General features: G+C 34.1%; 7 protein-coding genes across 7 annotated transcripts; 5 read left to right on the top strand and 2 right to left on the bottom strand.

Moving 5' to 3' along the window:
• The first annotated feature begins 5,348 nt into the window (after nt 1–5,348).
• On the top strand, nt 5,349–6,937 carry LOC135842732 (gastrula zinc finger protein XlCGF49.1-like). Its single transcript, XM_065360328.1, has one exon. The coding sequence runs from the start codon at nt 5,711–5,713 to the stop codon at nt 6,341–6,343; it is 633 nt and encodes a 210-aa protein (XP_065216400.1). The 5' UTR covers nt 5,349–5,710; the 3' UTR covers nt 6,344–6,937.
• Nucleotides 6,938–9,601: 2,664 nt separating this feature from the next.
• LOC135842445 (gastrula zinc finger protein XlCGF71.1-like) lies at nt 9,602–10,844 on the top strand. The gene has a single exon (XM_065359911.1). The coding sequence runs from the start codon at nt 9,829–9,831 to the stop codon at nt 10,645–10,647; it is 819 nt and encodes a 272-aa protein (XP_065215983.1). The 5' UTR covers nt 9,602–9,828; the 3' UTR covers nt 10,648–10,844.
• A 2,224-nt stretch (nt 10,845–13,068) lies between these two features.
• On the top strand, nt 13,069–14,561 carry LOC135842444 (STE20-related kinase adapter protein alpha). The gene has a single exon (XM_065359910.1). The coding sequence runs from the start codon at nt 13,253–13,255 to the stop codon at nt 14,342–14,344; it is 1,092 nt and encodes a 363-aa protein (XP_065215982.1). The 5' UTR covers nt 13,069–13,252; the 3' UTR covers nt 14,345–14,561.
• An 883-nt stretch (nt 14,562–15,444) lies between these two features.
• On the top strand, nt 15,445–17,152 carry UK114. The gene is made up of 5 exons (XM_065359912.1): nt 15,445–15,765; nt 15,859–16,019; nt 16,245–16,313; nt 16,682–16,737; nt 16,978–17,152. Exons 1-5 carry the CDS (start codon nt 15,536–15,538, stop codon nt 17,032–17,034), a joined length of 573 nt encoding a protein of 190 aa, XP_065215984.1. The 5' UTR covers nt 15,445–15,535; the 3' UTR covers nt 17,035–17,152.
• eIF1A (eukaryotic translation initiation factor 1A) lies at nt 16,366–18,040 on the bottom strand. Its single transcript, XM_065359913.1, has 2 exons — nt 17,422–18,040; nt 16,366–16,906 (listed from the first exon to the last, which is right to left on the bottom strand). The coding sequence occupies exon 1, from the start codon at nt 17,873–17,875 to the stop codon at nt 17,429–17,431; it is 447 nt and encodes a 148-aa protein (XP_065215985.1). The 5' UTR covers nt 17,876–18,040; the 3' UTR covers nt 16,366–16,906; nt 17,422–17,428.
• Nucleotides 18,041–20,422: 2,382 nt separating this feature from the next.
• LOC135843123 (dnaJ homolog subfamily C member 22-like) lies at nt 20,423–23,487 on the bottom strand. Its single transcript, XM_065360880.1, has 5 exons — nt 23,023–23,487; nt 22,769–22,916; nt 21,850–22,054; nt 21,501–21,768; nt 20,423–21,220 (listed from the first exon to the last, which is right to left on the bottom strand). The coding sequence occupies exons 1-5, from the start codon at nt 23,338–23,340 to the stop codon at nt 21,005–21,007; spliced, it is 1,155 nt and encodes a 384-aa protein (XP_065216952.1). The 5' UTR covers nt 23,341–23,487; the 3' UTR covers nt 20,423–21,004.
• Nucleotides 23,488–23,531: 44 nt separating this feature from the next.
• On the top strand, nt 23,532–26,236 carry LOC135843124 (zinc finger protein 260-like). Its single transcript, XM_065360881.1, has 4 exons — nt 23,532–24,808; nt 24,898–25,032; nt 25,115–25,218; nt 25,340–26,236. Exons 1-4 carry the CDS (start codon nt 23,988–23,990, stop codon nt 25,408–25,410), a joined length of 1,131 nt encoding a protein of 376 aa, XP_065216953.1. The 5' UTR covers nt 23,532–23,987; the 3' UTR covers nt 25,411–26,236.
• Nucleotides 26,237–27,016: the final 780 nt, after the last annotated feature.

The following is a 27,016-nucleotide window of genomic DNA, read 5'->3' as shown; positions in this document are numbered from 1 at the left end:
TTGAATTTTGAACTTTTTAAGCATATTAAAATTTTCGGATGGGTCCAATCAAAAATCTGACGTCATATTCGTGTTCAGCGTTACCAAAAACATACTATTTGACGTGTCACACCAAAAAAACCTATTTCAAAATTTTACCCCATTTGGGGAGGTGCTGGGGGCCGTGGATGAGGTCCAATCAAAAATCTAACGTCGTATTCGTGTTCAGCGTTACCAAAAACATACAATTCGATATATCGCATGCCCCAGATTTTTTTTCAAAAGTTTGGCCCCAAATTGGGGGTGGGGGTTCTCCCTCTCCATTAAAAGATCCCATCTCGAAACTTGAATATTTCGAAAAAGCATCAAAAGGTACATCTATGGAAATTTTTTCAGAATTTTAAATGGTAGCTCCCACTTACAGCGCCATTTTGAAATTTGAATTTTCAATTTGAAAGTTCAATATTCAAATTTAAAAAATTTTAAAATGCTTAAAAAGTTCAAAATCAAAAATCAATCGCACAACTTACGTTCAAGTATCCAAACCTGGGGAAAAAACAGAACGAGAAAGATTCTTAAGAGGAAGGGGAAAATTTTGGGGGCCCCATTCGGTGCATCCACCAGGGGCCCCAAACCGACCGAGTCCGCCACTGAGTGAGTGATGGAAAAACTGGAATTTCATATCAAAATTACAGTTGTTTTGCTTCTTCAAACTAACAATTTTGAAAAGCGTTTGCCCTCGCTTCACTCGGGCCCTTCATGAAAGTATGGAAATTTAACCAAAAAATTCAAGAAATACTCATATTGAACATTTTAAAAATGCAAATTTTTCATTTTTTCGAAGAGAACCACTAGTTTTTCAAAATTGTTTGATACGTGCATTACTTACCAATGTGCTATGCTAGTTAAAATTTTAATTATTCGATCATTTAAAAAAAAAAAAAAAAAAAACAGATTTTTCGTTCTATACTTAAAATTTTCAAAACACTTTGAATGCATAATTTGCAAAAAAAAATATATATATATATACTTCAAGAAACTGAAAGGTTTTTCCAATTAAAAAATGTTTACAAGTTGAAAATTTTTTTAATAAATCGAATTAAAAATCTTGAAAAATTTAAAAGAAGTAACTACATAAGTATAAGATCTTCAGTGACAAGCTGATGATCAACTTCTGGCATGACGAAGTCAGTCGCAAGATTTATCATGGGTAGGTAAATTAACAAAGAAACCTCATTTTCTGTAACTTGAATAAGACATTTCTAAAAGCTTTTGCCCTCGTTTTTGCTTTAAAAATACCAAATAATTTACTTCTTGAATAAGGTAAATTTTAGAAAACTTCAGCACTCGCTTTGTTTGGGTCCATTCACTTGATTTTCTTTTTTAATAAAATTGAAAAAAAAACTATTATTCAAATTCTAGAATATTCTGAGGCCAAAAAAATGAACTCATCACAATATAAAAAACAATGTTTTTTCTTTTTTCACATCTCAAAATACAGATTTTCAAATGCTTTTGCCCTCGCTTCGCTGGGGTCTATTGTTTCTCTTTTCCACAATACAACCTTCCATATTTTGAAACTTCTAATTTTTTTTTTTAATGATAACTTTCATCAACAGTCATAAATGTGAATAGAATACTAACTTACTTCAATCAGCAAAAATGTCAATTTTTGTTTCTTATTTCACTTTAAAAATTGACTATTTTCTTGGCAAAATACTCAAAATAGGCATTTTTTCCAAATCAGTTACAAAATTTCCGCTCGACCCTACCCCTTCCTAAAACGTCTAGTTTCATTTTTGACCTAAATAAAATTTGGTTTGAAGGGGGGGGGAGTGGTGGTGGTATCGTCATGAATGAAAAATGCCCGGTAATCTTTCAACTCTGTGCATGCCACTGATAGTCTACAATCCACGGAGCAAAAAGTACGTTAGAAATCGATTTTACTGAAATTTTTTGATTACCAAAAAACGCATCCGGCTAAATGTAGATGGGACCCACGAAAACCCAAAATGCATGATTTCAATATTTCAAACTTGCACAATAGGGGGCTGGAGCCTCAAAGGGGTGTATTTATGAATGTGGTCGGTACAGAAAAAATGAAATGTAGTCGGAAAGAGTACTCCCACCAGATACCAAAAATGTGTTTTTTTCTGTTGGTCATTAGCACAAACGGCTTTTATTGCACTTTGAATGCAGTTTTTATGCATTTTTTATGGTTAAATCGTTCTATAATCATAAGTATGAGCGGCAACCGAAAAATTTTTGTGAAATTAGTTCGACAAGATTATTTCAGACCGAACTGAAAAAAAACGGCTGAAAAATACCTGCACAATGACGAGTGATGGCGCAGAGAAGTGGTTGGAGGTTACCCCCACTCCAAAATTTAGTTTGACATTTTTCCCCTCAAAGTACTCGTGCGACCTATCAAAATGTATTAAAATTTCGCGTAGAACACGATTATACCATTAATTTTGAATTTCAACCCTTCTGTGCCTCTCTACCCACCCTAAATTGTAGTTTGACAATTTTTTTATGAATATTCCCATGCGACCTATCAAAATGCGCTAAAATTTCGCGTAGAATACGATTATACCATTAATTTTGAATTTCAACCCTTCTGTGTCCCTCTCCCTCGCCCTAAATTGTAGTTTGACAATTTTTTTTATGAATATTCCCATGCGACCTATCAAAATGCGCTAAAATTTTGCATCGAATCCGAATATACCATTAATTTTGAATTTCAATAACCCTTGTGTGCCCCCTATCCCACCCTACTGTGTAATTCGACAACTTTTTTGTGAATACTCACATGCGACATATTGAAAAGCACTAAACTTTTACGTAGATTCTGAATACACCATTAATTTTGAATTGCAACCCTACTGTGACCCCCCCAGGGTATCTAACAGGTAGTGCAAGTAGTGAAAGTAGTGAAAGTAGTGAATTTTGTTAAAAAGGTAGTGAAAAAATGAAAAAAATTCAAATTGGTTCCTTTTTCTCGATCTTTATTCTGTAGAAAAGAGCTCATTTGTCGACTTTTTTAGAGCTTGTATTACACATTTCTGAGAGCTTTTGCCCTCGCTTCGCTCGGGCTGTTTATTTTGTTCCTCCGTAAAAAACTATTGTTCAAATTCAAGAAATGTTCAAAGTTTGAATCAGAAAGATAAACTCCTCCCTGCATGAAGAAATTTTTTTCACTTCTCGAAACATAAATTTTTTAAAGCTTCTGCCCTCGCTTTGCTCGGGCTGGTTTGCTTTTTTTTCAATTTTGAATTTTTCAAAAAAAAAGCATTTGAATTTCAAAATTTTGAAGCAAAGTAATAAGCTTCTTATGATTAACCAATTCATCACACTAAAAATCATCGTTTTTTACATACATGTGCCTCTCTTTCAAAATTAAAACTTTGGTTTGTTAAAAAAAAGTTTTTTATTCACTCAATTTCATTACATGAGCAAGAAACTTTAACGTGAAAAAAAAATCAAAAATTGATATGATAAAATTATATTTTTGACATCCGCTTGGTTGAAAAAAATCTTGGGATGTTGAAGACATTGGAAAACTAAAAGCGAAAAATTCTAATGTAAAATTTTGCCTCCCCCGGCTCATTTTTTTAATAAAATCTCTAGTGTTCAAAAAATGTCCTGTTAAAGTTCGGATTTTTTATTTTGAAATTTTGTTTGACACCTTGTCTTATAACGAATGTAATAAGCTCGTGTATTGTTTTTTCAATAATTTTGATTGAAATTACAAATTTTCTTCCAGTTTCAATTTTTTTAAAAATTTACATGTGAAAAATTTGAATTTGTTAATTTTTTTGTGTGTGTGGGGGGGGGGAGGGTGGTCGAGTGGATGGCATTCTGAAAATTTGGTTGAAAAAAAATAGTGATTTTTTCAAAAAAAGTCCGTTAGATACCCTGCCCCCTCTCCCATCCTGAAGTGGAGTTCGACCATTTTTTAATGAATAATATTCGTGTGCGACCTATCAAAATTCACTGAAACTTTGCGTAGAATCTGTATATGTCATTAATTTTGAAGTTCTGCCCTTCTATGCCCCTCTCCTCACCCACTGTTATTTTAAAGATGATAGATAAAATTTTAAAAGTTTATTTCAAAATAAAAGTAAAAATTATACAACCAATTATGCTTACTACCTAGAAACTGCATCATTTTTTGAAAGAACATATGTACGAGCTGCTCAGTGGCTACTGAGTAGGTACTGAGTAGGTACAGTGGCGTAGCCAGGATTTTCTCAAGGGGGCAAAACCAGATTTTTAGGTGTAAAAAATCGAAATGAGGAGTAATTTTCTGGAAATCTATCGTGATGTGTGATGATATCATGGAAACGAAGGCAACGAAAATTTTTAGAGAAAATATGGGTCCAAAAGACAAAAAAACGTCCATTTTTGCATGTTTTCTTTCAAATTTTTGCTCGCAAGGGGGGCCATGGCCCCCTTCGTCCCCCCTTGGCTACGCCACTGAGTAGGTATAGCGAGTTAGCAACAACTGACTGGACATGGTTTCACGTTGAAGTATGCATTAAAAAAGAAATACCTACAAATTAATGGTATATTCGGATTCGATGCAAAATTTTAGCGCATTTTGATAGGTCGCATGGGAATATTCATAAAAAAAAATTGTCAAACTACAATTTAGGGCGAGGGAGAGGGACACAGAAGGGTTGAAATTCAAAATTAATGGTATAATCGTGTTCTACGCGAAATTTTAATACATTTTGATAGGTCGCACGAGTACTTTGAGGGGAAAAATGTCAAACTAAATTTTGGAGTGGGGGTAACCTCCAACCACTTCTCTGCGCCATCACTCGTCATTGTGCAGGTATTTTTCAGCCGTTTTTTTTCAGTTCGGTCTGAAATAATCTTGTCGAACTAATTTCACAAAAATTTTTCGGTTGCCGCTCATACTTATGATTATAGAACGATTTAACCATAAAAAATGCATAAAAACTGCATTCAAAGTGCAATAAAAGCCGTTTGTGCTAATGACCAACAGAAAAAAACACATTTTTGGTATCTGGTGGGAGTACTCTTTCCGACTACATTTCATTTTTTCTGTACCGACCACATTCATAAATACACCCCTTTGAGGCTCCGGCCCCCTATTGTGCAAGTTTGAAATATTGAAATCATGCATTTTGGGTTTTCGTGGGTCCCATCTACATTTAGCCGGATGCGTTTTTTGGTAATCAAAAAATTTCAGTAGGGTAACACTTTTACGTTTGTGGATTGTAGACTATGAGTATCACCGGAAATTTATAAATAATACCAGCCTTCCGTGACAACTGACAATGACAACTAACTGAAGAAGGCGCGACGCACGAGACGAGAGCATGACGAGCAAGCGAACTTTGGAATAGGGATGAAATGGAACGTGGGATAGTTCGTGGAAGAAGGGGTGCAGGGAGAAAAGAGAAAGCGGTTTCCCGTCTCAACGGATGTGCCAGAATGTATAGGGATGGAGGGTGGCTAGAAGATCATGTGTGTGAAATACACACGATTGTCACGATCATTGATTTTTTACGTATTACGTATACGTAAAAAATCAATGGTCACGATTAACGCTTGGTTTGCTCGCACACTCGCACAGCATCATTCTTAAAAAATGTGGTAAGCGCGTCAAATGTGAAGAGTCGTCCTTTACATGCCACTACTGACTACTGTGATAAACTTTATTTCGAGAAGAAGGAGCTTCGCAGTCATATGAAACATCATGGAAAATGAAAATAAAGTCAAGTGCCCGATTTGCGATATCGGCCTCTCCAGCAAAAGTTATCTACCGGAACACCTTGACATCCACAATGGACGGCGGCCGCATTCGTGCTACTACTGTGGTAAATCGTTTACTTTATTGTGTAACCTAACTAAACATAACAAGATTCACACCGGCGAGAAACCTTTCGCATGCGACCAATGCGACAAAAGGTTCATCTTGAAGAAGAATCTTATCGATCATCTTACAACGCACACCGGAGAAAAAGCATTCAAGTGTAAATTCTGCGATAAATTGTTCAGCCGACAAAGTAACCTTATGAGACATTTACCTCTTCACACCGGAGAGAAAAGGGCCGTTTGCGACATCTGTGATAAAACTTTTGCTTGGAAAAGTCACCTCACACTACACATGCCCATTCACACCGGCGAGAAACCTTTCGCATGCGACCAATGTGACAAAAGGTTCGCCAGGAAGCCGAGTCTTATGCTGCATCGTAAAACACATACCGGAGAAAAAACATTTGCATGCGACCAATGCGACAAAATGTTCCCCAGGAAGCGGTATCTTATGCAGCATCGTATACAACACACGCCGGAGAAAAAGCAACAAAACTTTCGCTTGGAAAAATAAACTCAGACAACACATGCCAATTCACTTCAATGGCAAGCCCAAAAATGTGAAGCAGCCGAACCAAAGGTTGTCAATGTATTCTTCTAATCGTTAACCTTATCATTTTTTTTTCGTATATTTGTCATGTTTTTTGTGTTATCAACTATAATAAATGTGAGTTCTCGATGATGTTTTCGTAATATTTGTATTAAAATATAACCTCAATTGGGCGTTGAGTATCACTGGAAATTTATAAATGATCAGCTTTTGAGTCAACTCGTTTGTTAACGAACTCGTCGTTCCATCTGATTACTTGCTTCGAACCTATAAAGTAGACGTTGGAGTGGAGAACGGGCTACAATAGTCAATATTCAGATGAATGCATAAAAAAAATTATAGTTCAAGAAACGGCAAAAAAATTGTAATTGATAACACAATTTGAAATTTGCTGACCAGTCGGAAGTGAAAATAATTGTACTCTATTTACATAAAGCAGTATTTAGGTACTCTAAATCAAATATTTTTCAGGTTCTTGGGGGGTTAGTACGTGGGAAGGGAGCCAGGGACGTAGCGAAGTGGTTTTGCTGGGGGGGGCAAAGATCCTAAGATTCCCAACTAATTTGACTGAAAATTCCCAACTTATTCAACTGAAAACTCCCAAGTTGCATGAAAAAATAGGATATTTAAGTTACAAGTAGATCGCGACATTTTGTAGCCAAAAAATTTTAACTTTGCCGACTATAATCAAAATTTTAACGTACTGATACTGAACATTCTGGTATTAAAAAATTTTGAAAAGCTAGTGGTTCTGTTCCAAAAGTAATGAAAAATTTGCATTTTTTATAAGCTTTGAATATTATGAGTACCTATTTCTAGAAATTTTCTGTTTAATTTTCATATTCTTAAAATGTTTCAAAGGAACATTTTGAATGGCCCGAGCAAAGCAAGGGCAAAAGTTTCGGAAAATTTATTATTTGAAAAGTAGAATAACATCAATTTTAATGAAAGAATTCGGTTTTTCTAATCTCAACATTTTTCAAAATCAATCATAGATTTTTTAAAATATTGTAACATTGCAGATGAGAATCAATTTGGGCCGAGCGAAGCGAGGCCGAAAGGCGAAAGCTTTAAAAAGTTTGCAGTTCGCAAAGTAGAACAACATCAATTTTAATGTAAGAATCCAGTTTTTCTGGTCTCAATATTTTTCAAATTCAATCATACGTTTCTTGAAATTGTAACTTAGTAAATAGAATCAAATTGGCCTGAGCGAATCAAGGCTAAAAGCTTTGGAAAAATTGTAAATCAAAAAGTAGAACAATATCAAATTTAATGAAAAAATTAGGTTTCTCTGATCTCAACTTTTTAAGAAATTTTTCAATAGTTTCTTGAAATTTTCAAGCGTGAAAAAAAAACAAATTGTCCCGAGCGAAGCGAGGGTAAAAGATTTTCAAAATTTGTAATTTCAAGAAGCAAAACAGTTGTACCTACTGTTGATGTGAAAAGGCACAACAATTTTGCCCGAGCAAAGCGAGGGCAAAAATCTTTGAAAAAATTGTGAATTTTAGTTGGGAAAATCATAGATTTAGAAACTGGTTTGGCTTCAAAAGTTGGAAAAGTTTTCAACTTTGACGATTGTAAAAAATTTTAATATTTGAAAACTCCAAAACTAAAATACTTATTGTTGGAATTTTTGCATTTTCCCAACTTTCTTGTATTTCTCACAATTTCCCACACTATGTCAAATGTAGGAAAAATAAAAAATTTGGAATTCTCCCCTCCCCACGCCTCACCCCCCACTTCTACAAAAAAAAATAACTCCAGATTCGGATTCTACGACCTCGAAAACATATTATTCGACATATTGCACATCGCTGAGGGTCGAATCCTAATATCACCAATTAATTTTGTAGATATTCTGACTTACCCCAAAGCGGGGTAAGTCAGAACAAGTTACATTTTATTCCATTGTGCGAAAGCTACTGTGACAATCGCGCTCAAATTTTTACCATAGGTAAAGAACCCTTATGGGAACCTACATTACAAATTTGAGCCATATTGGTTCATTAGTATGAGAGTAACAGCTGATCAAAGTTGAAATAGCGAAAAACCGTTCTGACTCCCCCCCCCCCCGGTGAACCTTGTATAAAAAATTATAGTTCAAGAAACGGCAATACGGCAAAGAAATTGTAATTGATAATAAAATTTGAAATTTGCTGATCAACCGGAAGTGAAAATAATTGTAATATTTACGATCTAAAAATTTGAAAAAATGAACCGAAATAAAAATATACCTTCGATGAAGACGACTTCAGGTGGGTTCAAGTCATTTTAGGGCCTGCAGTGACTTTTTTGAAAATTACTGGAGCCTCCAATAGATTTTTGAAACTTCAAATTTCCCCAACATTAATTTATCAAATAGAGTTGGCAAGCTGGAATTTACTTCGCAGACTAGATGGTGGTTTCAAATGATTTTGAAGCTTCCAGCTACTTTTAGGAAATTTCAATTTTACAAAAAAACGTCATACAACCATTCAAAATTTGCTGGAGGCTCCAAAACGACTTGAAATTCACCAGCAGTCAACTTCGTAGCGTATTGAAATTAGTTTGCAGAATGAATTTCGACTCTCCATCTTAGTTGGATGAAATTTTGTGAAAATTTAAAGTTTCAAAAATCTGCTGGAGGCTTCAGGAATTTTTAAAAAGTTGCTGGAGGATCCAGAACGACTTGAAATTCACGTGCAGTACTTCGTAGCGTATTGAAATTAGTTTTTAGAATAAATTTTAGCTTTACAATTCCAATTTGATGGAATTTTGTGGGAATTTCGAGTTTCAAAAATCTGCTGGAGGCTCCAGAACTGCTCAAAACGGGTTGAAACCGTTTCCAATCAATTTGGCATGTCGAAAATAGGGTATATCCTAAATTTCAGCTTTCTTGGTCAATTTGGTAACATTTTAATTTTTTCCCTCATTTTTGGCATAAATTCGATTCTCAAAAATTCACCAAAAATCGAAAAATGCATTTTAGCACTTGAAATTTTGACTGGTGATAAATTTTTGCACGATCTTTCGATCTACTTTTGTAAAGTTTGAAAAAGTTCGTGCATGTCCTATGTTAAAACGCAAAATCTGCGATTTCGGCTGACCTGTCAATCAAAATGGCCGCCATTTTGTAAGTAAGACCAACTTTTTTTTTGGCAAGTTTGCTTCAAAATGTTCCTTAGGATGTCCCCTTTAAGAAAAAAGTTGTCCCGGAGGATCGGCGGGGGGGGGGTGCAATTACTCCTATTGTCATATGCCAGACTATGATGTTGTATCCGTAGGTTGTGCGCCCGTAGCTTCCACCATAAGTGGAAAATGTGAACCTTGAGTAGCGAATTGCGCAGCTCCATTAGCGGCGCGATCTGGCGGTGTAGTTCTCTCTGAGGCTACATACAGCATCAGCTCCGAACGCTCAAGTAGTAATCTTTATTTCGAGAAGAAGGAGCTTCGCAGTCATATCACACATCATGGAAAATGAAAATAACGTTAGGTGCGCGATTTGCGATGCCGGCCTCTCCACCAAACGTACTCTACTGGAACACCTTAACATCCACAATGGACGGCAGCCGCATTCGTGCTACTACTGTGGTAAATCGTTTACATCAGCGTCTAACCTATTTAAACATAACAAGATTCACACCGGCGAGAAACCTTTCGCATGCGACCAATGCGACAAAAGATTCATCTTGAAGAAGAATCTTATCGAGCATCTTACAACGCACACCGGAGAAAAAGCATTCAAGTGTGAAGTCTGCAATACACCGTTCAGCCGACGAAGTAGTCTAGCCAGACACTTACGTAAACACACCGGAGAGAAAGAGTTCGTTTGCGACATCTGTAACAAAACTTTCGCTTGGAAAAGATACCTCACACGACACATGCTCATTCACACCGGCGAGAAACCTTTCGCATGCGACCAATGTGACAAAAGGTTCACCAGGAAGTGGAATCTTATGCAGCATCGTAAAACACACACCGGAGAAAAAGCATTTGCATGCGACCAATGCGACAAAAGGTACACCCACAAGTGGAATCTTATGGAGCATCGTACAACACACACCGGAGAAAAAGCATTCAAGTGTGAATTCTGCGATAAATCGTTCACTCAACGAAGTAAACTAAACAGACATTTACTAATTCATACCAGAGTAGAGAAAAAGTTCGTTTGCGACATCTGTAACGAAACTTTCGCTCGGAAAAGTTACCTCAGACGACACATGCCAATTCACTTCAATGGCAAGCCCAAATGTGAAGCAGGCCCGAACCAAAAGTTGACTAATCGTTAACCTTATCATTTTTTTCTTATATTTGTCATGTTTTTTGTATTATTAACTAATTGTAAGTATAATAAATGTGAGTTTTCAATGATGTTTTCGTAATATTTATATTAAAATATAACCTCAATTGGGTATTGAGTATCATCGGAAATTTATAAATGATCAGCTTTTGAGTCAACTCGTTTGTTAACGAACTCGTCGTTCAATCTGATTACCTTGCTTCGAACCTAAAGTAGACGTATGGAGTGGAGAACGGGCTACAATATTCAGATGAATGTATAAAAAATTATAGTTCAAGAAACGGCAAAAAAATTGTAATTGATAACAAAATTTGAAATTTGCTGACCAGCCGGAAGTGAAAATAATTGTAATATTTACGATCTAAAAATTTGAAAAAATGAACCGAAATAAAAATATACCTTCGATATTTATGGTAATTTTTTCATCCATTCTAGATTGATTCTTTTTTTTTTTTGAAAAATTCTTCTCCCTTTCTCTTACATTCATCTCGTTGATCGAGCGTCAACCAAGGATTGACAGAACAGTTATAATCGCTATCGTCGTCGAACACGTGGGTATATGTTTTTCACTGCAAAAGAAAAAAAACATCGTGAACAATAATTTCGGTATAGATTTTCTAAATGAAAAATACATTCACTTACGTATTTCTATCAAACTCGAGTGGCTTATTTCGTTGATTAATCGCTTCCTGCAATCCTTTCTGCGACTGCACCTTGGGTTTTTCTTGCGTCAACAACTGTTCGTATAATTTAGAGGCTTTATCTCAGTATCTCCATTGAAAACCAATAGCTCTTCGTTGCGGTACAAACCTTCGATAAAAATATTCGCTTAGAGACTGCTTAGAAATTCAAAGGCTGCCGATTATGTGAAAAAAAGCTTACCAGAGTATCGCAGATAAAGCAAGGTCCAGAGCCTTCTTGCTCTTCCAAATTTCATACAATTATTAATAAGAGCGTGCTTCTTCGCTTCGCAGATGCAAAGATATCGACCTAAAAATTGATACAAATTGAGAATCAGCTCGATAAGATTAATTCTAAACACGATCCTAACATTTTTTTGAGCTATATTGTATACCTTTGAGAAGCACCGTTTCTCCATTTTTGGCGTAAAAATTGACGAACTTGTTTTTCTTTTTCGAAATTTCAGAAGCGGTATCGGTATTACTTTTGGGTGATTTTTCGACCTGAAAATACTTACATGAAGTTAAACAATGGATCGTGAAAAACAAGAGAATATGAATTCGAAACACGTACAGGTGGGTTAGCTTTCTTCGCAGGTGCATCGAAGTTGCTTTTGATCGCTTTTAATTACGTTTTTATTATTTTTCAAAATATATTCATCATCATCATCATCATTGTACAGCTTTTTTTTCAACGAGTTCGTTGTTTACTGCAAATAAAAGTCAACGTAAGATGGAAATAATGATCACAAAATATGCTAATTCTTCGACCGAAGATGATCACAACTTACTATAGTTTGTCTGCGTTTGACGAATTCTGTAATTCGAATCTCCTCGATTTAGGATCTCTGCAGTTTAGACATTCTTTTAAATGTGTTTCTAAATCTCGATCTTGTTGAAATGATATTAATTCCCTGAAAATGAACTCGAGATGTAGAATGAAAAACTTAAATTGTAGGATAAAGCTTGAAAAATATGATATCTTACTTGGCCGTTTCATCGTCAACATGGAAATCCAAGATATTGGAAAGTTTGTCTTTTGGCCCATTCTTCTCATTTTGAAGGAATTGCTTGAGCTTCAATAAAACGATGGTCGATGATGTCATTCAGAAAAATTATTTCTGAATCGAATTTTGAACCATGGAACCGCTTTGCAAGCTTTACAAGTTTGCACATGAAATTGCACAGCATCAACAAGAATGAAAGTTTGAAAGTTTGTCAACTTTTGAATTTGACCCTGCTGCGCATGCGTGTGTTTTGTTTCTTATTGCTGAAGAATTATTATTGGCCATTAATGGGAATTTTTTCAAAAAATGATTTCAGTCGAATAAAAACAAATGATAAATTCATCATTTATGAAAATTTTTAGTTAAAAAAAATTCATCTCCCGTGATTTTGAACTTCAAAATTTTGCATGGTTTATGTATCTTATTCAGGTAAGGTTTGTTCCATGATTTAATCCAACGTAGATAGTCATTAGACCGAAAATTCATCGGTACGATTATAGTAAGTTAACTCTTTAAGAGCAGTCAGCTCCGATTTCCTTCATTATCTAGCTAATTATTCGTATATTAATCAAATTAAATCTCTAACCTATCCCTTTTTGTCCTTAAATACCAGCTAACTACTCAAAAAAACGAAAATTGAGTTACTAACACCAGTCAATGTATCAACGTTGATATCACTAAATACCTTGACGTCAACGAATTTGACCCTTCATGTGATTTTTTTGATAAATTTTTTTTTCAAATCGACCAAAAAAATGGGCAAAAAAGTGTTGTAAAAAACTAGAATTTTGATAGCAATTTCAAATTCAAAGATCTAAAATGTTATAAATTTTACACTCGAGATAATAATTTAGTGCTTAGTTAGTGTGAGTTGTTTGTACGCTTAATTTAGCTATAATTTTATACGATGCTATATGAAACAGGAGCGAAATTCTACACAACTTGTTCGGTGTTGAGTAATTGTTTCTTCGATAAAGGAAAAGTGCTGTTAGCTAAACATAAAAGCAGCGGTTCGCTGGTAGCCATAAAGCATTTCAACCTGGAGGAGATCTCTCAAGAACAATATGACTTACTTATCAACGAAATATTCTACATGCGTCAATTAAAACACCCTAACGTAATATCATGTTTGACTTCATATGTAATTAATTTTGATCTCTACGTAATATCACCTCTGATGAACTTCACATCTTGCCACGACCTAATATCGACCCAGTTCCAAGAAGGTCTATCGGAAATCGTCATTTCGTACGTATTACGAGACGTCCTACGAGCGTTGGATTATATCCACAGCAAAGGATACATTCATCGTGCCATTAGAGCTCGCCATATCCTGGTTCATGCCGACGGACACGCTTGTCTATCCGGTCTACGATTCATGTACCCGATACCCAAAGAAGGAGCCAAGGTGTATAATTTCCCTTTACACGCTGCTCACAATTTGAACTGGTTGAGTCCGGAGCTATTGGGCCAGAATTCCGAAGGGTATACCGAGAAATCAGACGTGTACAGTGTCGGAGTTACTGCTTGCGAGTTAGCTAACGGAATCGTGCCTTTTGCTGAAACTTCTACTACGTTAATGTTGACTGAAAAAGTACGAGGTGTGACGCCTCAATTGATAGACTGTACTACGTGGTTCCTATACGAAGATAGCGCACAAAATAAAGAAGATATGCAATACGATAGTCAAGATATTATCGAAAGCAGTCCGCAAATGAAACGAGTTAATCGCAAATTTACCGAATCGTTTCACGCGTTTGTAGAATTATGTAGTCACATAAACGTGGCCGTTAGGCCGTCACCTAAGCAGTTATTAAATCATTCATTTTTCAAGCAAATTCGAAGAACCAATGTTAACCTACCTGAATTATTATTGCCGGCTGTGCCTTATACCGAATCCAATATCACCGAACTAAACGAAGACGTAGCTGTAATAGATGATTTAACTTATAATTTTCACGATATAAACGTGTGTCAGAAAGAATGGGATTTTTCCTGAAATTATTCTACATGGTTGTACGACTTTCATATTTTTACCCGTTGAAGCGAATATATTATTTTATGATGATATTTTGTGTATTTTATTTTCCTCTTTTTGTTACTCTCCTCTTTTTTTTTCTTCTCGATTTTTACGAACTATTTGTTTCACTTTTTCATGTTATTTATTATTATGATTTTTTTTTTCAAATATATGTGCTGATGTTTGTGATTTTAATTTTTTTTAGTATTTTTTTTCACTAAGGTAATTTTTTGTAGAAATTTTGAAGTTTTTTTTCTAGATTTTTCAACTTTGGTGTGATTAAATTTGGGTGTGTTTCGTTGACGGTTGATCTGGTTTATTTAGCTGGTATTTTAGTTGAAATCATATGGATTTTTTTTTTATAAATCAGAGGAAGTTTTTAAAGATATGTATTTCAATTTTCAATCCTAATTGTTCGAATACAAAATCATTCAAAGACCGAATTGATCTCAAAAAATGCTGGCCTAATCAATACAAAACACAATTAATTTTTTTAGAGCTCGAACAGTTTTGGGTAAGACAATTTTCACTCTTGACGTAAACTGAAAAAATATTTTATTTTTGGTAGTAATTCCAAACTTCGAACAATATGAACATCTGTCTTTAATCACCCAGTAGTCATGTGTGATTTATCGAGTATAATTTATTCAATCCTTCATGGATCATGGATCAAAATAATTACACAAGTTGGCTGAAGATATATTTTCAAAATGTTCCAAACACATTTTTTTCCTGCTGGCCCTTAACTGAGCAACTGAAACCAGATTCCAAAGTTAGGTTTTTAGAAATTAATTATTAAAAAAAAAAAAAATCAATAACACCAAATTTTTCCCCATACTGAAAAAAATTGCCACGAAAAAGCAATTTAGGTTTCTGAATTTTTGTTGCATGAGATGAAAATATAATTTAAGAAAATAACCTCACTTTTCTCGACTTTTATCAAATATTTTAATGTATTAGACGAATCTTATCTGAACGTAAATGTAGTAATTTTTCGCATACCTATTTATCTAATAGATATGGATTATCTCGATGATATTAATTCTAATGGTAGAAAGGTTATAATTGCGTTGATATACTTTACTTTGACTGTATAACAGATGAATATTGCTCGCAGAATTATACAGTTGTGAATTTGTTTCAGGGGGTTGAACTAAAAAATTTTACAAAATGATGCATCAACATCCAACTGGTAATCCGCCAGGTAATGCACCTCCTGTACATCAACTGCAGTCGCAGCAACAGCCACAGCCGTCTCTCCAGACTCTCCAGCATCCAGCTATGGCTCAACCAGGAGCGTTCCAAGCTGCTAATGCTATACCGAATATACCTCAGCCAAGCTGTACGTTGATTCATGCATATAATGCGAATACCGTTCCAGCTCCGTTAGGACCTTACAGGTAATAGTATTTTCAATTGCTCGAGTAACTCGATTGAGTATTGAAATTAACCGTTAACGAAAGTAATTAGATATGAAAATGTGTACATTGTAGTTCTGTAGTTCGAGTGGACAATGCGCTTTATGTATCAGGTGTCGTGGCTATTGATCCTAAAACAGATAAGTTAATGGTCGGTGGAGTCGAAGCTGAGACGAGGAAAGCTATGATTTACGTTAAAAGAATATTAGAAGAGGCTGGATCATCGTTGGAACGAAGTAAGTTCTGGTAGGCTAGTTGAAAGTAGAAATGAAATTGGAAAATTGATCTCTTATTCATCAATTTTTGCTGGATTTTTACTTATATAAATGAGTAGGCAATTCGTAAGCCTGTTCAAATGTCGAGAATATTAAATCCTATTATATTAATGACCAAAGCAAACTGTACCTATCTAGAAAAATAATTCATTAATATTATAATTTTGTTATTTTCTAATGTTTCAGTGGCTTTAGTAAGATTATACGTTACTCATATTGGTGATATGGAAAAAATTAATAACGTCTACGAAGAATGTAAGTTCATACGTATAATTTTATATCACTTAGGGGGGAAAAAACCAACCACTAAGTAGAACATATTTATTAACGAATAGATTAAATCGAATGAACAATTATTATTCGTACAATAAGAGATTTCAAATTTACAAAATTTTCTAATAAAGGTATCACTTGAAATTACCAATGAGCATAGATAAATTTATCATTATAACATATTTTTGAACTACACACGTAAAGTGATCTACTTCGCGTATGATATATGTATATCGAACAATAAAACGTAATCAAAATCAAAAAGGAGAATGAAAAAAATAATAATACTGATTTCTAAAGCATACAACAAGCGACTATTTTTGGATGACACGATTTTCTTTCTTTTGCAGTTGTATCAGCTCCATATCCCGCAAGAGTTATGGTAGAAGTTCGATCCTTACCTCTGGTACGTACAGACGAATGAATTATTTTATTTTTGATTTATTTAGGCGTCGATTTCTTTGATGGCTCAAGAATGGAAATACTGATTGGTTCATTGTTTCGGTTGGAGCTCAACGTTTAACTGTTTTTAGTCTTAATACATATTCGCATCAAAGCACCTTATAGTGTTTTTTCTGTAACAAAAACCATCGCAAAATTTTATACACATGAATTGCTACTACAACGAATACAATTTTGATTACAGGGTGCTCATATCGAGGTCGAAGTGATGGCATTGATTTCCTCAACGTGCAGACTTTAGGGGTGATTTTCGTAACGAGTTAATGGTTTAATTTTAAAAAACTTTCACCGAGGAAGTGTAGTAAAATTTGAATCGATAATGTGTTACCTATTAGGTAAAAATATAACATGCAACGTAACTGTTTTAGTTCCTTTATTTAATCACGAATATACAACAATACAAAAACGGAATTTACAATAATATAGAAAGATAACTTGATAGAAAAAAGCATTTTCACTCTTGTATACTTTTTGAAAATGCTTTTTCGTATGTCTTAAAAAACTTTTTTTTTTTTTTTTAATCAAATGTGTGCGACATATTTACGAAAACATTTGATAGAATCGTCATTGTAAGACGAACAAAGAATATAAATAAGGTGCTAGAATTTTTGTAGAAGATGATTTTTACCAGAAAATTATATCGCGTCCACGGCATCGACTTCTCCTTCGTCCGAAACGTCATCACCGAATTCGATTTCGTCGTCGAATCCATCTTCGACAAACGTAACGGTATCATTAATACGAACTGTTTCGGGGAATTCGCCGTATGTTTTTAGATTTCGAGCTTCGTCCGGGGTGTATTTAAGGATGACATCGGCCTTTGCATCTTGGTAATCACGGAGACCGATAAGGATGATATCGCCTTGATTTATCCAAACCTTTTTCCGAAGTTTGCCTCGTATATGGCATAGACGTTTGACTCCGTCGAAACACATAGCTTCTAGTCGACCATTACCCAACATTTTGGTGACTTGAGCGTATTCTTGACCGTCTTCTTTGAAAACGAGCTCTCTTTTCTCCGTTTCATTTTCGTTCTTACCACGACGCCGATTTTTACCTCCTTTACCCTTATTCTTCGGCATGGCTGATTATGTGATTACGATACACGGGAACTAGACGCGAAAATGGTGACGATAACGAGATATAATTATCAATTTTTCACAAGAAATAGAAGAAAATTTCAGTTCGACGAAATTTTTTTAACACACAATCACTCAGCACAGAGGAAAAGAAAAACTTCATCACATTTCGAAACAAACATTGATCCGAGTGACGTCATTGATGTCTGTGACTGTTTTCAGTATCCCAGATACTAGCGCTGTCTGGCGTCGCGTAAAGATACAATACAACATACTAGGTTTTTACTTTTTTTAAATTTTTTTTAGCAGCAATATTTTGTTTCACTTTTAAAAGCAAGGCCATTTTCAATTTTCTTTTCATTATGAAACGTTACGAAAGAAATGACATTTCATTGTGTTTGTCAAAAATAGTACTCGTAGTCGTATGTCGTAATTAATAGAAAGGCGTTTTTTTAATAAAAATTTTTGTTATCATGTTTATGGGGAACTCGTTGCCAGGTCACCTGTGACCTAGCTTGTTCGAGTTCAACGGTATTTTTTTCAAGTGTTTTCAGTTTTGATGAAGAATTGCACTATTATTTCACTCAATTTCCTAAAAACCAGTAGCGGGCTGGGTCGGTTCAGGGCCCCTGGCGGATACACCGATTGAGGCCCCCAAAATTTGTTCCCTTCCCCCTTAACAGTGGCGTAGCCAGGATTTTCTCAAGGAGGGGGCAAAACCAGAGTTTTAGGCATGCAAAATCGAAATTAAAGGTAATTTTCTGGAAACCTGTCGTAAATGTGTGGCGATTTTATAAAAAACGAAGGCAAAATTACTGCTCGAGCGGAGCGAGAGCGAAAATTTTTAGAAAAGATGGGTCCAAACAACAACAAAAACGTCTATTTTTGCATGTTTTATTTCTAAGTTTTGCTCGCTAGTGGGCAATGGGCCCTTTCGCCCTCCTTGGCTTACATCCTATTTTCGACATCTACTGGAGGCTCCAGTAATTTTCAAAAAATCGTTGGATGCTCCAAAACAACTTGAAATCACCCTGCAGTTGACTTCGTAGCGTATTGATATTAGTTCGCAGAATAAATTTCAGCCTTCCAACTTCATTTTGGTGAAATTTTGTGGGAATTTCGAGTTTCAAAAACCTGCTGGAGGCTCCAGAACTACTCAAAACGGTTTGAAACAGTTTCCAATCAATTTGGCATGTCGAAAATAGGGTGTATCCCAAATTTCAGCTTTTTTGGTCAATTTGGTAAAATTTTGATTTTTTTCCCTCATTTTTGGCCTAAATTTGATTTTCAAAAATTCACCAAAAATCGAAAAACTCACTTTTGCTCTTGAAATTTTGACAGGTGATAAATTTTTGCTTGATCTTTCGATCTACCTTTGTACAGTTTGAAAAATTTTGTGCAAGTCCTATGTTGGAACGCAAAATCTGCGACTTCAGCTGACCTGCCAATCAAAATGGCCGCCATTTTGCATGTGGGGCCACTTTTTTCTGAGTACAGGTGCTAGAAATGTTCCTTAGGACTCCCCCTTCAAGAAAAAAGTTGTCCCGGAGGATCTACGGGGGAGGGGGTGCAATTTATTCTCAAGTGGGCTCCTCGACTATATCCCCTATCAAAATATTCAAAAATAAATTTTTTTCTGGAGGCTCTAGAACTGCTCAAAATTGTTTGAAACCAGTTTCCAATCGATTCGGCGGGCCAAAAAAGGGATAAATGCCAACTCTCAGCATTCTACGTCTATTCGATGACAGTTTTTTTATATTATTTTTCAAGTGGTCACTTTTAGACAAAAAATTTCAATTTTTCAACAAAAAAAATTCACTCACCAATTTGATTTATTTTTTGAAAATAAACTAATAAAGCGTTCAAAAGATGGAAAATTCTCTTTATTTTCGATTAATAATATTATTTTGTAGTCAGTAAGAAGTAAACCATAAATGGCTTTCCAAGTCGCATTTTTTGTTTTTGTTTTTTTTTTAATGAAATATCGAAATACTAATCTGGTTAACGATTTCGAGCACAATATATTCTCATTTAGGTACAGCTCTCATTGTCACATTTATTCAATTGTTCATTGATTGAGCACGTTCAAAAATGTTTAGTATGAACTTAGATTAATTATCTTGAACAAACTATCGTTAATGAATTTATCATTGTCAGTTCGTCAGCCAATTCGAGAGAATTTTTTTTTGATCATCTGAATTGAAAAAAAAAGGTGTTCTTCAAGACTCAAAATGATTGGATTTTTTAAAAAACAAGATGATGAAATTTGGACCAAAAAGTTGGATTTATTTTCAAATTTTAAAAATCAAGGTACCTAGGTATAATAATTTGGTGAAAAATAAATCTACAGGACATCAAAGGATTAACAAATTTCAATGAATATCATTTTATATGGCAATTTAAAATGAAAACATTCACCAAGTGGAATAGATGGTGGACAGTATGTTTTATATTAAATATTGAGCTTGCTGAATCACAAGGTCGCGTCGTTGAATTTCGTTACTTATTTGTAGGAAATCGCCTAATTGCGAGAAATTATCAAAGCTCACATCAGAAAACGTCTTAATTTTTTATTAAATGATAACATAAATTAAAACTGATTGCAGGCATGCTAGTATTAAATTTGCAATACATACAATAAAATAATTGAGTATAGGTACAACATTAAAAAAAAATTATTTGGCAGTAAACTATTGCACAGGGTCACAAGGAAAGTGTTAATATTTTAAGGCACGTCATCGCGTCATAGGCACGTCATACGTTACCTAAAAAAAAAAAATGCAACAAAAAAGAAAATGAAATATTACCAACCTTATAAAAAAAATTATTCCAAATTAATAAAAAGTACATATTAACAAAAAAAAATTAGTATCTAACAATGAGCACCTCATCATAACTTGAGAAAAAAAAATGATACACAGCTCCTTAGAATGGAATGAAAGTTTACATATTTCACATAATAAGTACGTACGACGTACGCATCTCTACAAAAATATACACATTCCCATAATCTTGGGAAAAGGAATCATTTAAAACTAATGGAGGGAAGCATTACGAGTACATATGTAGCTAAATCACTATTCTCAGATCAGAATCACAGTCAGTACACTAAAACCTGGAGTAATTTTTTGTTCAAAGTTCACTTTCTTCAAATTTTTTATTTTTACGCCTTCGTTTAGCTCGTTTACTGCTGAGCACTTCGCAAGCTTGTTGAATTTCAAAGAACCTCTCTTGAGCTTTTCGTTTCTCTTCTACATCTGTGAATTTATCTGGATGGTGTGTTTTTGATAAATATTTGCATTTTTCATTGATTTCACTCTGTGATGCACTCGAGGTCAGCTCAAGAACCTGTAAAATATAATCATTTTAGATTCAGTAGGAAATGTTAGTATGAAAAACATAGATATTAGGTCCATTTTTCACACATTAACACACTTGTGAAAATCTATCACTGGAAGAGATTATCTTTCGAGGCACGTTTACCATCGAATAATGAGTAAATTACGTATTCAACATGCATACTCGATATTTGTTGGCAACAATTTGGAATTTTTACTCGACCAAGTGAAGGAATAACGTCATCAAACCGAACATAGGTACTTGTATAATAATTGCAGGTTAATATTACCTTATATGCATTATTTTCGCCATTCGTATCGGACATTTCAACCATAAGCTTCCAAGCTGCAACCCAGCCATGTGCTTCAATATAATTTTTGACATCTAGAATAGACTGCTTCAAATCTGTCCACCATGGAGATTTTAAAAAGTGATACAGGGCTTCTCTGACTGGAATTTCATCACCATTTTGATCAGTCACTGTGGCGTTGAAATATATATAACTTCCCCAAAATGAACAAAATATCAGGTAAGCTCCAAGTATGAGTACAATTCTCCTGTTTGACAGATAAAAATTGTTGAGTTGAAGTAATTAGAAATTTTTAATCATTAGTTGAGCAAATTTTTTTTCAACTTACTTGCAACGTCCTCTAGATTGGGTTTTGGTTTTTGGTTTCCATTGTTTTTCAAACGAGTCAAAGGTGTAAGCTGCAGCTAGGACCATAATTGTGTAAGCTGTTGATTCATCCATGACATAGTTCAAAGGTAGGGTCAAATAAGCGGTTAATAAAGGTGTCCATATTCCACCTTTTTGCTGGCCAACGTTTCCAACAACCCATATACCTGTAATAATGCAGATAAGTATTTTAGTATTACATAGATTTTCACAATTCAATATTTTTTTCAAGTTGATGTTATGGGCTCAAATTTTAAGTCGACGAAAAAATAAAATTCAATTTTCAGCAAAAAAAACCATCATTAGTTCATTACTTTTTGTCCATCTTCAATACGATGGAAAGGATTCGAGAAAATTCAGAAAACGTCAAAAGAAAAAGTATAGAGATGAATTTTTTAAACCTTACTTACTCTTTCTTTCAATTAAAAAAAAAAAAAAAAAAAAAGTGAGGAAAAATGTGTTTATTTACCTATACTTATTTTACTCATTTTATTTTTCAAAATTACGTTGGCTTCTTCAATTTTAAAAATATGTATCTCAAATGGCAAAGTACCTTTATTGTAGGAAAAAAGGTCCTCTGCACAATTGAGGCATCTTCAAATCAAAACTTTTGCCCTCTTTCCATCTTTTTTTTTTTTTTAATTTTCTCAAAAATATTTTCTGGTCTATTGAAAGCATGAAATAAGTGATTGTAACTTTTTTGCTGAAAATTAAATTTTATATGAGACAGTAGTCTCGATATTTTTATTACTTGTATCCCAAAAGTTGAGCCCCCAAATCAACTTGAAAAAAATAGTGATTATTTTGAAAGAACTGTACAGATGAATCGTGCTTATCACTTTGAAATCCGAATACACAACCTAACTCGATATGATAATTACCCAAAGTGCAAGGAATAGGCGTCAAGATGTATAAAACTTTCCAATTAATATCATAAAATTCTTCTTCCGGTATCCCCAATTGGAAAACTGAACTCCAAAAATACGCTAATAAAATCATTCCAGTAAATCTGAATGTAGAAAACGGAGGCTAGAACAGAACCATTGTTCATAAAATAAGCTTTAGGTACAAATTATTGAATCGAAGGCTCGAAGCATTTACGTATTATTTTGCAGTAAAGTGTTATGTTACATACTTTTTCATTTTTCTTCTTTATTTCTTTCATCTTCTTGATGAATTCCGGTTCGTCGTTTGCCTCGGCCACATATTCACCGATATAGAACAGATCGGCGATCCATCCTAGTCCGAAGTATCCTCCGAGGGTGGCCCACCACAGAAATCCGTGTAAATCACGACCCAGGTAGAAATGATGGAAACCTGAGATACCACCGAATAGCCACCAAAAGTAAGCCATAAATTTGCTCTTTTTTTTAGTTTTTGTAGTCATTGTTTTGGTATCATTTGAAGACCGACTAGATAATTTAAAAAATGGTAAGTGGAATGATTCGAGCATTTCTGCTTCTTGTAGTAGTTACTCACGATCGAAAAGTTTTAAATTGAAAAAAAAAACACGTCATATGAAAATCTACGGTCAGTATGAAATCACTATGATGAGTATTATAGTATGTAGTATTTATGAATAGTCGAATATCTAATCTGGGTCAAATGTCAAAATTATTCATTGATAAAATAACGGTAAAAGAACAAGAGCGATTTTTTTTTAGTTGATACAGTGTTACCACTTTTTTAAATTTTTTATCATTTTTAGTTTTCAATTTATCAACAATGCTTGAAAACGCACATGGCATCCAGCTGATTAGTGATTAGATTGTTGTTTACTAGTTTACTATGAAATTTACTACTAATGGTGCTTTTCTTGAATTCTATTTAATTTCTTTTACTTTAATATATGTATAATATAGTATATGGCGAAGGATTGCTGAATCCGAATCGAATAATCATAGCTGAAGTGAAGGTAAATCACGATAGATAGTTTGTTATCACCATAACGCTTTATTTTACCGTAGTTTTTGATATTGAACGAGTAGTGCAAGTCAATTTTATCACATCGCTTTTCAATTGTTTGTCAACGTAGATTAGCTTTTATCTTGGAGCACCCAACGTAGAATTATACTAACTCGTAGATTTATAATTAACAAAATGAATAATTGCATCAATCTTGATATTATTGTTGAACTATCAAGAGTCGACGATGCTCCAGATCCTGAAGCTGACGAAAAAGTAAAAAAATGTCGTGATGTTATTGTTGAACTGTCAAGAGTCGATGAAGCTCCAGATCCCGAAGCTGACGAAAAAGTAAAATGTCGTGATGTTATCGTTGAACTATCAAGAGTTGATGACGCTCCAGAAGCTGATAAAGTCAAAAAATGTCGTAAGCGGATCAAATGTGAAGAGTTATCCTTCACGTGCCACTACTGTGATAGACGTTATTTCGAGAAGAAGGAGCTTCGCAGTCATATCAAAAAGCATATGAAAAATGAAAGTATAGTCAGGTGCCCAGTCTGCAATATCGGCCTCTCCCGCAAAAGTTATCTACCGGAACATCTAAACATCCACAATGGACGGCAGTCGTATTCGTGCTACTACTGTAATAAATCGTTTACTTTATTGTCTAACCTAATTAAACATAACAAGATTCACACCGGCGAGAAACCTTTCGCATGCGACCAATGTGACAAACGGTTCATCTTGAAGAAGAATCTTATCGACCATCGTAGAACGCACACCGGAGAAAAACCATTCAAGTGTAAAGTTTGCGATAAATCGTTCGGTCGACGAAGTAGCCTAGTCAGACATTTACCTACTCACACCGGAGAGAAAAAGTTCGTTTGCCACATCTGTAACAAAACTTTCGCTTGGAAAAATTACCTCGCACGACATATGCCAATTCACTTAAATGGCAAACGCAAACGTAAAGCAGCCGAACCAAAATCTAAAGAACAAGATTTACATAACAACAAGTACGTTTCGATATTTCTTCAAGTATTAATATTCAGTATTCCGATGTCAAGATTGCATTAACTAACCTACATTATTGTTTATTTTGTAGAGCGTTGTTATGGAAAGATAGTGAAGAAAAGCTCACACTCAATTCCAAGTACGAAGCTCCTCCAAAAGAGCAAACTAAAGACGATCTCGAGGGAAAAGAAAACATGAAGTTCGAATGGCAGAGAAAATTTGAAGAGTAAGTCAATTTTTTCAAAAACATTATCATCACTCGATGATTATCAATTTCTGTATTACTAACAGTGTTCTTTTTATTGCAGTTATTGTAAAGGAAATGCTGAAATCAGAGATCAACCATTCCGTATTCGAGTCAGGAATGTTCGGTGTATCAATAACTGTCATAATTTGGGTCATTCGAATACTGGTGAGATATAAAACGTATTTGTTATAATTTTTCAATTTAATATTTTGCATTATGTTTGTTGTAATTTTGCGTTCCTACGTGATTTATTACGAGCGTAACTAACAATATTGTTTCGTTGCAGACAAATGTCCTTTATTCAACGAATCGGCAGAAGATTTCGATACGCCTATAAGTTCAGCTGCTCTTCCTTGATTTATTTTTGTTTTTCCATGCCATTTTTTACGTAAAAATATGTTAGTATAGCATTATTTGTTTTATCATTTTATTTTAATTATTGTCCAAAAAATGATGAATCAAAATAAGTTCTGGGCTTATGCTTATTAGGTAAACTCAATTCTAGTCGAAAGAGACTGAACTGAAACATAAACTTATTTTAAAATTAAAAATCACGAGTACCTAGACAAAACATCTCACAATTCAACAGACTACCTTTTTTATTCTCAACATATCTATACTTACCCTATTTTTTGAATTTTGCTCTGTTTTTTTTTCAACGAATTTTATTGATCAGTTTTCGAAGTATAGGTAGGTATTTGTATTGAAAATCGTATACATTCGGACTTCTTGCTAGTAATTTATTTATTGATTTATTTGTTTTACGTATTGATAAACATATTGAGAAACTTCATTCGAAGTTTCATTTCCTATAATTTTCATACACCTTACTGTGATTTTTTTCGAAGATAAAACCTGAGTATCTTCTTGACTGGGAAGCAAACTGTGATCCAATATTTTGTAATTTGTGCCATAAAGCTATATTTTATGTCGATTTTTTAAACAATAATTACCGTACTTACCTATTCTGCGTTTGGGTAAATATAATATTTTTATGAGTATTGTGTGAATATTTTATACATATTTTTTGTACTCAATTGCGTATTTTTTTCATTGAACTTATTTGTTTTTTTATGGTCATTTTTTAAATTACGTACTTACTCAGTATTCGTTGTCTGTCTTTACCTAATGTAGATTACGTGTCCACTTATAAATATATTTTTTTTGAATTCCACAATCAACAGTTACGGTGTTATGTTCAATATTGTTCTTGTAGAAAGATAGACGTTACCTATTCAAATCGATGTGAATGTTATGAAATTTTGACGAGTGTCGAGAAATTATGCCATTAAATATTTTTTTAGGAAAGGTGATTGAACAATCCGTTGATTATTGAGAAAACAATTGTTCATTCTTAGAAAATAATAAATTGTAGGGATTATTTTTTTATATTTGAGAGGAAAGAAAAAGTATGAGAATTGGTAATAGATCTTTGAATTTACAGATCATGGTCTCTTGTTGTGCAGAAAAATCAACGTGATTAAATTCTATTTTTGAAATTAATACTTACTTGACAACAAATTACTTTCAAATTGTTTAAAATTAGTAAATCTTCGTTCTCAAAACGTTAGAATAAAACTGACTTGAAAAAACAATCCTCTATTCATTCGTATCGTTTCAGCTGTGGTTATTATTGGTGAAGAAGTCAACCTCCATTTCAGTATTTTTATCGTAAGTAGTAAAGGCTTTATAAAAAGGTATCCGATGAATGTCACTACCATAGATGACATGAGCTCAGCTGTAGCTTCTCAAGTTAAGAAGTTTTTTAGGTACCTAACTTACTATAATTTTTGCAGCTGATAAGTAACTTTTGCAAATTTTAAGAAAAGATCGAAAGAGCAGGCAAAATTTTATCATCTGACATACATAATTTTAAGTGCTAAGGTGTCTTTTTCGATTTTTGGTGAATTTTTGAAAATCAAATTGAGGCCAAAAATGAGGGAAAAATCCAAATTTTACCAAA

This window comes from Planococcus citri, chromosome 4, assembly GCF_950023065.1.
Source record: "Planococcus citri chromosome 4, ihPlaCitr1.1, whole genome shotgun sequence".
Lineage (NCBI taxonomy): Eukaryota > Metazoa > Arthropoda > Insecta > Hemiptera > Pseudococcidae > Planococcus > Planococcus citri.
Note: the sequence above shows the minus strand (reverse complement) of the source record. Positions and strands in the feature narration are given on the sequence as shown.

Excerpts from the sequence above, each read along its gene's own strand:
- LOC135842732 (XM_065360328.1), top strand. The coding sequence starts at position 5,711 with ATGGAAAATGAAAATAAAGTCAAGTGCCCGATTTGCGATATCGGCCTC.
- LOC135842445 (XM_065359911.1), top strand. The coding sequence starts at position 9,829 with ATGGAAAATGAAAATAACGTTAGGTGCGCGATTTGCGATGCCGGCCTC.
- LOC135842444 (XM_065359910.1), top strand. The coding sequence starts at position 13,253 with ATGCTATATGAAACAGGAGCGAAATTCTACACAACTTGTTCGGTGTTG.
- UK114 (XM_065359912.1), top strand. The coding sequence starts at position 15,536 with ATGATGCATCAACATCCAACTGGTAATCCGCCAGGTAATGCACCTCCT. Across the intron at positions 15,766-15,858 it reads GCTCCGTTAGGACCTTACAG|TTCTGTAGTTCGAGTGGACA; the intron begins GTAATAGTATTT and ends TGTACATTGTAG. Across the intron at positions 16,020-16,244 it reads TGGATCATCGTTGGAACGAA|TGGCTTTAGTAAGATTATAC; the intron begins GTAAGTTCTGGT and ends CTAATGTTTCAG.
- eIF1A (XM_065359913.1), bottom strand. The coding sequence starts at position 17,875 with ATGCCGAAGAATAAGGGTAAAGGAGGTAAAAATCGGCGTCGTGGTAAG.
- LOC135843123 (XM_065360880.1), bottom strand. The coding sequence starts at position 23,340 with ATGCTCGAATCATTCCACTTACCATTTTTTAAATTATCTAGTCGGTCT. Across the intron at positions 22,055-22,768 it reads GCCTATTCCTTGCACTTTGG|GTATATGGGTTGTTGGAAAC; the intron begins GTAATTATCATA and ends GCATTATTACAG. Across the intron at positions 21,221-21,500 it reads GCGAAAATAATGCATATAAG|GTTCTTGAGCTGACCTCGAG; the intron begins GTAATATTAACC and ends TATATTTTACAG.
- LOC135843124 (XM_065360881.1), top strand. The coding sequence starts at position 23,988 with ATGAATAATTGCATCAATCTTGATATTATTGTTGAACTATCAAGAGTC. Across the intron at positions 25,033-25,114 it reads TGGCAGAGAAAATTTGAAGA|TTATTGTAAAGGAAATGCTG; the intron begins GTAAGTCAATTT and ends TTTTTATTGCAG. Across the intron at positions 25,219-25,339 it reads TTTGGGTCATTCGAATACTG|ACAAATGTCCTTTATTCAAC; the intron begins GTGAGATATAAA and ends GTTTCGTTGCAG.